General features: G+C 45.8%; 1 protein-coding gene across 2 annotated transcripts in view; it reads left to right on the top strand.

Moving 5' to 3' along the window:
- The first annotated feature begins 1,950 nt into the window (after window positions 1–1,950).
- The window catches only part of GXYLT1 (glucoside xylosyltransferase 1), a 32,512-nt gene continuing 23,500 nt past the window's right edge, over window positions 1,951–10,962 (top strand). The window contains exons 1-2 of one of the 2 annotated variants that reach the window (XM_075711263.1): window positions 1,951–2,130; window positions 2,169–2,198. In XM_075711263.1, the coding sequence (XP_075567378.1) occupies window positions 1,951–2,130; window positions 2,169–2,198 (210 nt within the window). Of the gene's footprint in view, window positions 2,199–10,808; window positions 10,902–10,962 lie in introns of both variants that reach the window. The other variant, XM_075711253.1, reaches the window with a different exon arrangement.

Below are 10,962 nucleotides of genomic sequence, written 5' to 3'. Positions count from 1 at the left end.
TGCCAGCACATGGGTCTCTAACACAAATTTCCCTTCCTTCATTAAGCAAACTCTTTCTAGAAAGTCCTTTTTACAAATCCTCCCCCATTTCGTCTATGACTCCCCCATCATCACCCTGCCATCATTGGCTCTGAATTCTCATAATTGCTCCTCAGCCTCTCTAGTTCCTTTCTTCTCTTGGATTCTACTTCTTTTCTCAGTCCCAGTTTGCCTGCTTGTATCTCTTTGTAATCATCCTGGTATCTGCACTGCAAACATAGCTGAGTATCCAGTATTTCTGAGGGTCACCTTTTTCCCTCACTTCTGCTTTTGTTTTGAGGAAGAGGTGATGAACAATTTTGGCAGGACAATTTTGTAATTACGTCTCTTCCAGCTACTAGAGTTGCCAGTTGGCATTTTGCTTTCCCCCCTCTTTTAAACACAGCCAAGAGCAGCAGTAAGCTACGGCTCAGGTTTTATTGGGCATTCACATAGGACATATTCCCAGAATCTGCAACAGAACTAATTTTTTAAGCTTTATTGTAAACCGTATTGGCATTTTTCTTAAAATGCAGGGTCCTGAATTCATGCGATTAAGTGGGGATATCGTTGCTTGCTTTAAAAAACTCCACAGAGAAAAAGAAAAGTCTGCAGAAAAAAAAAGTCCAGTCGGTAGGGAAAATGTGAGCCAAAAGCACCATAAAGACAAAAAAGCAAGCAGAATTATTTCAAATTTGTCTTTTTTTTTTTTTTTTTTAAACCAATGTCAGGAGCTGAGGGAGCAGCACTGACTGATGCCTTTAAAACACTCACCTTGGCAATGGTGGGTTAGGCTGTCAGGTCTTTGTTCAGCAGACTGGGCCAGCGAGAGGGGACACGATACTGTACTGGATTCAGCTGAAACCCGACCAACATTCCCCCTGGCTAGCAGGACGCACACCTATTATTTCTTCTCCCCAGCGTGCTGCTCCCCAGGCCTACTTCTTGCTCTCCAGAAGCATGACTTGGTGAGCCAAGGTAACCCGCTCTTTGATGGTGACCACAAACAAATCCTTCAGGCCCAGTTCACCCAGTTTCTCCCGCCGGCCCAACGCCCAGCGGGGACCTGCTCTCCGGGCCAGGGTGCTGTGCAGTCGCCCGCATGCCAGGGCCGGAGGAGGGAAGGGGGCTGGCATCCAAAACGATTTGCGCGCCCACATTGCGTCTCGGCAAGGAGAAAAGGGCGCCTGTGTAACCCCAGCTGCCTAATGGACGGTGAGGGATCGCCCTGGTGACCAGGCAGTTGTGAAGCTTTTACAGGGGAAAGTCGAAGTTACCACAACAGAAACCTTGAGCGGGGGGGGGGGGGGAAGTGTCGTTCTCAGGGGACTTTAGCCTCACTTGTGCCCTTGACGAAGACAAGGCAAGACACGAGCCTGTATGCTCAGCCTGCGGGCTTCCAGACTGCCAAGAGCGGTCACTGCCATCCGCCTGGGACATGTCTTCTCTCGACTTCTTCCCAGGGACGCGTCTTCCGGAGGTCTGGGAGGGCGGGGAGGCCATGCTGACGGCAGGGGCCCCGGAGGCGGCAAGCAGCTTCTCCCGGGCCCTCGCCAGGGGACCGGGCCCAGCCGGCGCCCCTGAGGGGATCAGAGCAGCGGCGCCCCGCGGGCCCCCTTGCCCACCCCCGGGCTGTCTGCAGCGGTGAAAGGCGACTTCCACCTTTTTTTTTTTTTTTTTTATCCACGTTTGGGGCGATTAAAGGGCGATTCAGAGCCGCCACAACGACGCGGCCCCGCCCCGCCCCCCCGAGGCCCGCCCCGCCCCGCCGGCGGCACGCGGCTCCCTCCGGCCGCCTCAGGGCCCGCCCCGCGTTCGGCCCCGCCCCCGCACGCCGGGGCTCGCGCCGCCGCCCACGCGTCCGTTGGGGCTCGCGCTGCCGCCTGCGCCCCGGCCGCCGCCTGGCGCCGCTGCCGGGGCCGGGGCGGGAGGATGCGGCGGTTCGCGCGGGTGGCCCTGCTGTGCCTGGGCTGCGGCGTCTGCTCGCTGCTCTACGGCTTCAGCCAGCTGGCCCTCTCCCTGGAGCAGGAGCCCGGCGGCGGCCGGGAGCGGCAGGCCCGAGACCCCGCCGCGCCCGGCGCCCGGCGGCAGGCAAGCGGCGGCCGGGCGGCGGCGGGGAGCGTGGGCCGAGGCGAGGCGGGGGCCGGCAGGTACGGGGCGCGGGGGCCGGGCGGGCGGTGGTTCCCCCCCGCATTCCTGCGGGGAGGGCCGGGGAGGCGCGGGGGGCGCGCAGGCCGCCCTCCCGCGGGCGGAGCGGGGCTCGGCGCCCGCCCTCGCCCCCCGCGGGGGCCCCCGGCTGCTCGGTGCCGGCCGGCAGCGGCCGCTGCGCTGGGGCGGCGGGGCGGAGGCGAGGCGGGGGGAGCGCTTTGGGAGGGAGCGGGGGCGGTGGTGTGGCTGCCCGCTGCCTCCCGAGCGGCCCCGGCATCCCACCGGCCGGCTGCCGGCGAGCAGAGGTTGAAGAAGCCTTAAAAAGAAGCAAAGAGAACTTTAAAACGCGGTGTTGCGGGCCAGCAGGCGCGGCGGGGCCGGCCGGTGGCCGAAGCCGGGGCCCCTGTGCACGCCGAGGCCGCCGTGCACGCCGAGGCCGTGCTGCCCGCAGGTCCGCTGCCGGGCAGGGCGGTGTGAAGCCCGGGGCGAGCTGCGGGAGCGGGCCCGCGGCTTCGCAGCCGCACCGTGTTCAGGTCGGACAGCTTCCTTGTTGCAGCAGGGCCGGTGAGGTGAGGAGGGTGCATTTTCTTCGAGCTAACACACTTTCAGGGTGTTACGCAGTTCCGAAACTTGGTAACTTCATGATTATCACATACAGCTTTATTTAAGCAAAAGTGTTTATTATGGGATGCTTTAATAAAGCCAGTCTTCTCACAGCAGACTGTGAGTTCAGTTCCGCAGCTAAAGTGCTGCAAATCCAAGCATCTCACGCTCTGCATAGCTGCGTATTTCTGTTGCCTGCCTCCTGTCAGCAGAAATTTTTATGTGGTCAACCAGCGAGTGAGATTACAGAATGATAAAAAAAATTACTAGTTTTCCTTTAGATTAGTTTCATGATCCTGTTCACCCGTGGCTACCAGAATGCCAGGAAAAGAGGGGTGTCAAGAAGTCTGTCACTGAAGCTGAAGGAGTAATTAGGACTGGGCCGTTCTGCAGCAGCCTACATCTAACTCTGCTTAGATTCCACAGCAGTTTAAAGCAATGTAGGTTTGATGCTGTGGTGACTGTTCCTCCTTCCCCGTGCTGCACACACGCTGGCACCCCCCACGCCTTACACTGCTTGTGCTCCTGTGATCAGGCAAGTGAGTTGATCTGGTGTGCTGACTTGCCTGAAGACTACCTCGTGTTTGGCCAGCTCAGCGCTCTGAATTAGCTCATCGTGTAATTACGAAAGTGTTGGTGCTGGTGCAAAGGAGTTAAGGAGCATGGCAGGGTGACAGCAGCTCTGACTTAATTGTCTCAAAATACCATGAAACAGCATTCGGAGTTGCTAGGGGTGGAGTCAGCTGCAATGTTGAAACCCAGCTTTTGGCTGGTGTAACTAATTCAGAGAATGTTTTTGTTTTCCCCTCGCTTTTGCTTTAGTTCACGTTACTACAGATTATGACTTGAAAAAACATGGGGACGCTTGTTCCTCACTTCTAGTTCATGATTAAAAACTCATTGTGAGAAGTTGAAATCTACTAGTTCTAAAGAACATGATAATTGGAATAAAAGAGTTAACTTTAACTGTTTTATGTAAGATTGCATTGGTTTAATAAACGAGTTTTAAATAGAAGCATGAGGAAAAAAATCATACATATGACATTTGTTTCACTCAAGAAAATATGCAATTTACATGAAGAGAATTTTTGTTGGGTAAAAGATGATAATCTAAATATATTAGTAAACCTTGCAGTTACTGCCAGGTGCATCATGCTCCTGGTTAGCAAAAGAAGAACCAAGTTTATTTTAAAAGCTGTACTTTCTTTCTTTTTTAGTATTTGTACTACAGTGTAGTTTTTAAGTCAAAGATACTAGTTGGGGAGAACCCCAACAAGGTGCAAGAAGTTTCTTGCTGGAGTGAGGTGGAATGAGATATAAATCTGGCCTGTGTTGCAATGCGGAAAAGCTTTACAAACTGAGAAAGTTATTTTCCAAAGGTCTTAAGTGCTGTAAATAATTCCTTGTGCATACAGTTTCATGGGGGCATATCTCCTTGCAAAATCAGTGTCTGTTTGACACCTGTGTGGGAATTCTGTACTTTTAAACTGCTGTCAAACTGAAGGCTCAGGATGAACATCATCCTGTTGTAAATTATTGAAGTTTTATATGCTGTTTGTACAAACAGTACATGCAAAACTCGGGTGTGAGTCAGTCCCTTAGAACAGTCTCTAAAAGGCTTTTGTTTAAGGAAAAAATCTGTCCTGTGGCAGTTAAGAAATGCCCCCACTGAATGTTCCTTTAGATGCATGTTTCAATTATTCTCAAGTATTAAATCATGTAACATTCACTTGTGGAACTGATACACGCATCTTGGTGAATGTATTGGTGTTTTTCAGTTTTATACTTCAGCTGTTTCTTTAGTGGAGACATGCCAGCCACATGGCTGTTTTATGCCCGCTTCCGACTATCTTGTGATCGTGTAATAGCCTACAGGGTTCATAACCTTATAGAGTAAATTGGGTTCAGATAGCCTTCTAATCCTTCTTGAAGTTTAACAATTCATATGCATTAATAATAACTTTCAGTAATGGGTTGCTTCAGCTGTTTTCACTGATAGCTTTAAAATACAGTTTGGCAAAGCAAATGTAACTGCCATCTGAAGGCGTTTACACACTCAGCAGTGATTTCCTCTTCTCTTTAGCCAAGAAGGGTTTTCTTTGCCTGAATAATCTAGCTTAGCATATGACATAAGGACAGAAAGAGCTGTCATACTCGGTGATGGGGGGAAAGTTGAGATTTCTGGTAGTTTTCAGAAGCATGCAAACATGAAAACTGCAAGCTGTGAATAAAGCTTAAGCATACTACACGTGGAAGAATTTTGCAATAGTGATGATGCTTTTAAGTACAAAATCTTTAATTAAAAAGGAAGTACCATATTGAAACTAGAATTACAGGTTGAGGCAAGCTCCTCCAATAAACATAATAATTCAGGGGAGCTTGTTGGGTAATCACTTTGGTAAGGAGTTGTTTGTTTCAAAGGCTACAGTAGCCTGAGGAACAAGATGACTAAGAAACTAAAGGCTTGTGTATTGAAACTTGATATAAATAGCTGAGAAACATTTCAAGAATTTTTTAGCTAAATCCGAAGGTTGGGTTTTAGCTGTGAAGAAAGATCAACATTGAAGGTAAATTGACCTCCTGATTATTCATTCCAGTGAGAAAAGTAGTAATGAATAGTCAGTACTGTCATATATAAGAGCTAAATGAACAATAGATCTGAACTTGAAAAAAAGAAAATATTGAAGTGTCTACTTCCAGTCAAAAGCCAGTATATGTAGTCAGCCTTTTTCCCTTTGCTAGTATGATTTATGAATGAAGGCGGCGGCTGTGAAAAAATGAAAAAAACAGAGTGAATAAATGCGTCTTTGCTACATGTATCTCATTTAATAGTACTATAATCTGCTGTCTGTGGAGTAGCTTTTTTAAGTCAGTCTTTCTCCACATGCTTTCAGCTCAGTTTAATTAGCAGACTGTGCTTATGAGAAGTGAATCTTCAGTTAATTTTATCAATATTGCCACTTCACTTAGGCAGATAATGTTAATCTTTGTATTCAGGTCTAAAAAAAGTACTATCCTAATGGCAAGTTTGAGAAGTAGAGGAGCAATCAGTCTGTCGTCAGTTCCGTGAATTCAGTGAGGTCAATGAATTTGACCCTGTTAAATGAAACATTTTTCCATTATGCTGTAGTTTAGCATTGTCATGCAGCCAGCCATACTGTTTTGTTATGTGTGACACTGGTATCTGACTGGATCTGTCTCTTGCTCTCTAACTGTCCCGGCAAAGGGAGAGTTAAGTGGATTATGATGCGTGGAAAAGTGTAGGAAGTATACCCACAGGCTTAGACAGCAGAGGAGGGTTGTTGTAATAGGTAGTTTGTTCTTTCCTTGCACTGAGCACAGCTGTTTTCCTCTGTGTCAGAACTTAACCAGCAGTTTCACCAGTATGCCTCTCGGCTACTCTTGTGCCTTAAGAAATTGGTCTAGAAGCTGTCTAAGCATTTCAAAATGTGAGTGAAACTTTTACAAGGATGAAACATTAAACAACTTGAAGTTGAAACTTCATTTAAAAAAAAAAACTGCTGGATTTGTCAAGCAGTTAAGTTGACTAGCAAATGTTATTTTACATAGAAATGTTGTAAATTAATGAAACATTGTCAAGATATTTCCAGTTAAAAAGTTTGCCCTGTGTCAGATATTTAACATTGCATCTGCTCTCTCCTATCTAATAAAGCCAGTGCTTCTCTGACAAAATACATCATAACAAATTTGTGATATTGCTGCAGATGTTCAGGAAAAGCTATTCAGAAGAATCAGAAATTCTCAGTGCATTTGGGAGTTGAATTGAGCATCTCTTATCTTCCCAAATTTTTACTCCTGTGATTATAAGCAGGAAGGAACTAAAAAATGTGTCCTTCCTGTTTTGCTGTATGTTGTGAGTTATGCTGTAGGAGAGACACTACTCTCTCTGTTAGTTGATTCTTGCAGTTGATTAGACTTAGGTTGTTACTACCATACTGACAGGAAGGCAGTAGTCGTGACTGCAGCCCTCACCATTTGGACATACTGCTAAATTTCCTGTGAAATTACAGTAGTATAAAAGATGCCACATGGACTGGAAAGTATACTTGAAAACTGTGATCTCTGTTAATAGTAAGCCCGCCAGTGCACTTAACAAAAGGACATTTTTTTTCACCACTGATTTTTGGGGGATTCCTTATGGTTAAAACTTGACTTGCCCGAGCACATGGCCTCAGTCTTCATGAATGCGACTTGGGCATTGCTGTGTATTTTGCACACAAATTTAAAATTGTCCTTTAATTCTGAAAAGTATTCTTCTTTTTCAGGTCACAATATAGACACCTTTGCTATGTCTGCAAGACTAAAATTTTTACTATCCAGTGGTGTTAAAGCTAAATTACCTGATAAAGGTAATTATGAAATGGCTGGTTGCCTAAGGGAGAGATACCTTGAACTGGCAAACATCTTCGAGAATGTTTATCTGTGATACCAATGCTTTTTAAAACTTTGTATTTCTTTGGTTTTATACTTTTGACAGTGGTTGGTGTTAGGAGTTGTCCAACCCAGTAGTGTGATAGAGGTGAGGCTGCTGCAGCTCCGTGTCCCTGGGTCCAGCCAGTAGCAAAGCTGAGCACTTGTTCCCAGTGGGCACATATGCCCACAGCGCGTACATACGTGGCTGGCCGCAGAGATCCAACGCAGAGAAAACAGTGCTTGCACAACCACAAACACCACAAGCGGCCTGATCCTGTTCCCTTCTGTGGCTGATCAGGGTGAAAGGCTTTTAGTGAAAAATGTATTAATGTATAAAGTATGGATCCCTCCAGTAACTGGCCTTAGACACTTAGTCTGTCCAGGAACTGGCTCCTGATCCTCGGGGCTCCTCTGTTGCTGGCCTGGGTATGCAAACCCACAAGGCTTGCAGCCCTACTTCAGTTGCTGGTACTTGGACCCTCTTGGACATGCAGACACATGCACAGATGAATACACTATGGAGCCCTCCAGTTATTGACCTTAGCCTTGCAGCAGTTAGCCACGGGATTGCCTCATGCAAATGGGTCTTTTGGGTAGCTGGTCCAGACCTATGGCCTTAACATTAGCCACCCCTCAAACCCCAGGGCCTCTCTGGTGGCTGGCATAGACCTTCTGGTCTTTCCAGTAGCCATCCCTCAGACCCTCGTCTCTTGAGGCTAGGTTAAAAGAGAGGTTCTTTCAGTAGCTTAGACCCTCTGATCTCTGCAGGGTCTGGCCCAGCCTTATGGCCTGTCTGATACCTGGCTTCCAAGCCTCTTGCTCTACTTGCGGGCTAGTCTGGCTTGATGCTTGCGAGTGATGATGTGCACCAAAGCGCACACCCGCATGCTATGTGCGCGCATGTTGTCTCCAGTTTCTGGCACTGCAGGCTCATTGGCCCCTATGATCTGTGGCCGCCTTTTCATTTGCTGGCACTTTGACCTCTGTGCACGCACATACACACAGAATGGAGCCCCCCGTTGCCCAGGAAAACAGAAATTGAGTTTAATAAGGAGACTGATGATCAGGCACACAACATGGCCAGTCGTACTGACTGGCAGCCTGTTTATGTGTGACTGGACCCTTGTACCATCTTCTCTGCGTTTTTGCATTCTCATTCCTCCCCAGTCCACCTTGATCCCACAGTGAGCCCCACACCCCTGCAGGCAGTAACCCCTGTAGACAGTCGGTAAGGTGGTCTGGAGAGCCTCTCCTGTTGTCTCATCTGATGGATCTTTTGCCTGGCCCATGGGCTGACTGCTGTCCTGCATTGGAGCTGAGTCAGGGTGCTCCGTGTGCCTGGGTTTCCTTCATCTGATGTTACTTTCTGCTTTCGATTTGTGGAGACTGACCTTTAATCACATAACGTATAATAGATGTGAGCAAAATATCCCTCCCTCATGCTGAAGGTGACTATTCCTGTCTGACTAGTAACCTCGCTCAGGTAACAATGACTGTGCCTGTTGGATGAACAAGATACGGTGCATCTCCCTAGGTTTGTAAAGCACTTGTGGCACTTACTTGCAGTCTAAGTTTTCCTCAAGTTTTATTTCAAGTGAAAAAAATATCTTCACGAGTGTCATTTTGAATGATCTTATTGTGAATAACAAGAAGAAAATGCTGTCCAGTGATTCCAGTCTCTTAATCCTTTGGATGCGAAAACTTTATGGAATATGGTAGCATATGGTCAGTTGAGAGAGACTTCTGTTGGCAGGAAAAATGTCTTGGTCTCACATTAGGTAGATTACATACATACGTATCCTAGTAACATTTTTGTTTCAAAAATGAAATTTATGAATCAAATCCAGGGCTGAAAACCTTGTCATTGTGCTAAACGGGTTATTGGAAAGGCCTAATGTGTCAGAGAAATGACTTAGGCGTTAATTCAAGCTTGCCTCTTGCGTTGGTAGTCTGGATGGGATAGTAGCTCAAGGCAGCTAAGAAAACACAGCTCTTGACAGCTGAAAGAGGAATCCCCTGTAATAATAATAAGATAATAATCTTCCAAACCATAAAACTGTTTTTGAGAGATAGTCAGTTTATCCTAAAAGTAATGAGAGACAGTTACTTCAAAAAGGTACACAGTGGAGATCGTGAAGATTGTTCTTCAGAAAAGTGCAAGGTCTTAACATGCCTTGAAGTTTTTAAGAAACTTCAAAAGCTGCAGAGATTAATGCAAGAAAGAATCTGGCAGGAAGAACTTGTGGTTTTATACCATTTGCTCTCCCCAGAGGAGTCACAGTTTACATTATCCTTTTTTGTACCGGGATATTTATTTGTGGAGACCATGTTTAAATCATGAGATAGAATTACTCAACTAATTCTTGCAAACGTGTATCTACAGGATACGAGGATTTCCTGTGATCTCTACCAAAGAACTGCTCCACCTCCCCAACACTTAATGAGGCTTTGTGAAACAGTGTTTATCAGGTCATTTTTCTTAAGTGTTGAATAAAGAAGAAATTATACAGCTTGCCACTTTTGATGCTACCTTAATCTATTAAATCTGGTATTAGCAAAACGTTGGCGTTTACAGATACCAGATAACCCTACCAAGATGATGCTGATTCATTTCAAACTTGCAAAGCCAACTTCCAGTAGTGTTCTGAGCTGTAGTCCTTAAATACCTATTCATCATCAAGCTTTTTTGTGGGCTTTCTTCTTGCACATGTCTTTTCATTCACAGATACCAACTTTCAAAGGAGGATTAATGCTATTGGCATTGTGTCACCAGGGCAGGAGGAGGGAGCAGAGGAGGTCACTCAAGAGTATACCCCTTGCTTTGCAATATTCTACTTGCTCATTTAAGATTTTAAATCTCAATGTTGATTTCCTCACCAGAACCTTTGAAAATACACTTCCATTGTTCTTTTAAAATATTTCTTATATTACTGTTGTATACAATGTAGTGGTGGACTAGTAAAACCTGCTTGTTTAGTTGCTAGTGTAGTACAAGTCAATAAATTATTAGTCTTGTCATTAGTATGGAGAAGGAAAACTTGCCAGATGTGGTGATTATTTCTGTATTGCATTAACCTTTTGTTATGAAACAACGGAATTTGTTGGTGCTGCAAAGCCTGTTTTTTTGTTAAAAATCAGCTTTGCAGGTTTGCACCGAATAGTCATGGATGAATAGGGGTTGTGTTTAAATGGACGATGTAACTTTGAAAATGAAATGTTCTACTTGCTCCTCTACTTGAAGTAGACAAAGGTATTGCAAAGGTGAAGGAGTTCTTTCCAGCAGGAAGTGTTGCCATTCACTCTATTGCCTATGGACTTATATTAAGCCAAGAACATAGAATGACCCTCAAAAATCCCTCTGTTTTTCTCACTCTGAAAATATATGGAGAGGAAAGGCTAAAGGATGGGGACCATTCTTCCTTAAAAGAATTCTCCTGGTTGGCACCTAATACCTCATTTTTTGTATTATCCAAGTTCCTTTACATAGCCAGTCTTCTGCCAGGTAATTAACTATTCAAGTTATGTTTGAGCTAGAAAATAATCCATTTAACTTTGCCATAAAATCAGTAACATTTATATAGGTTATTTTTGTCTTATCCTGTTAGGTGTAAGAATTTGTCTGTATCTTTCTGGAATTCCTATTGGATGCTGCCCTCTGATGTTTGTGGAATGAACTGCTTTTGGGAAGCTGCTTTTAGGTAGGATCTATTATTAAATAGTACTTTATTACTTGATTGCGGACAGGTGTAGCTGATAAAT

This window comes from Pelecanus crispus, chromosome 1 (assembly GCF_030463565.1).
Source record: "Pelecanus crispus isolate bPelCri1 chromosome 1, bPelCri1.pri, whole genome shotgun sequence".
Taxonomy (NCBI): domain Eukaryota; kingdom Metazoa; phylum Chordata; class Aves; order Pelecaniformes; family Pelecanidae; genus Pelecanus; species Pelecanus crispus.
Note: the sequence above shows the minus strand (reverse complement) of the source record. Positions and strands in the feature narration are given on the sequence as shown.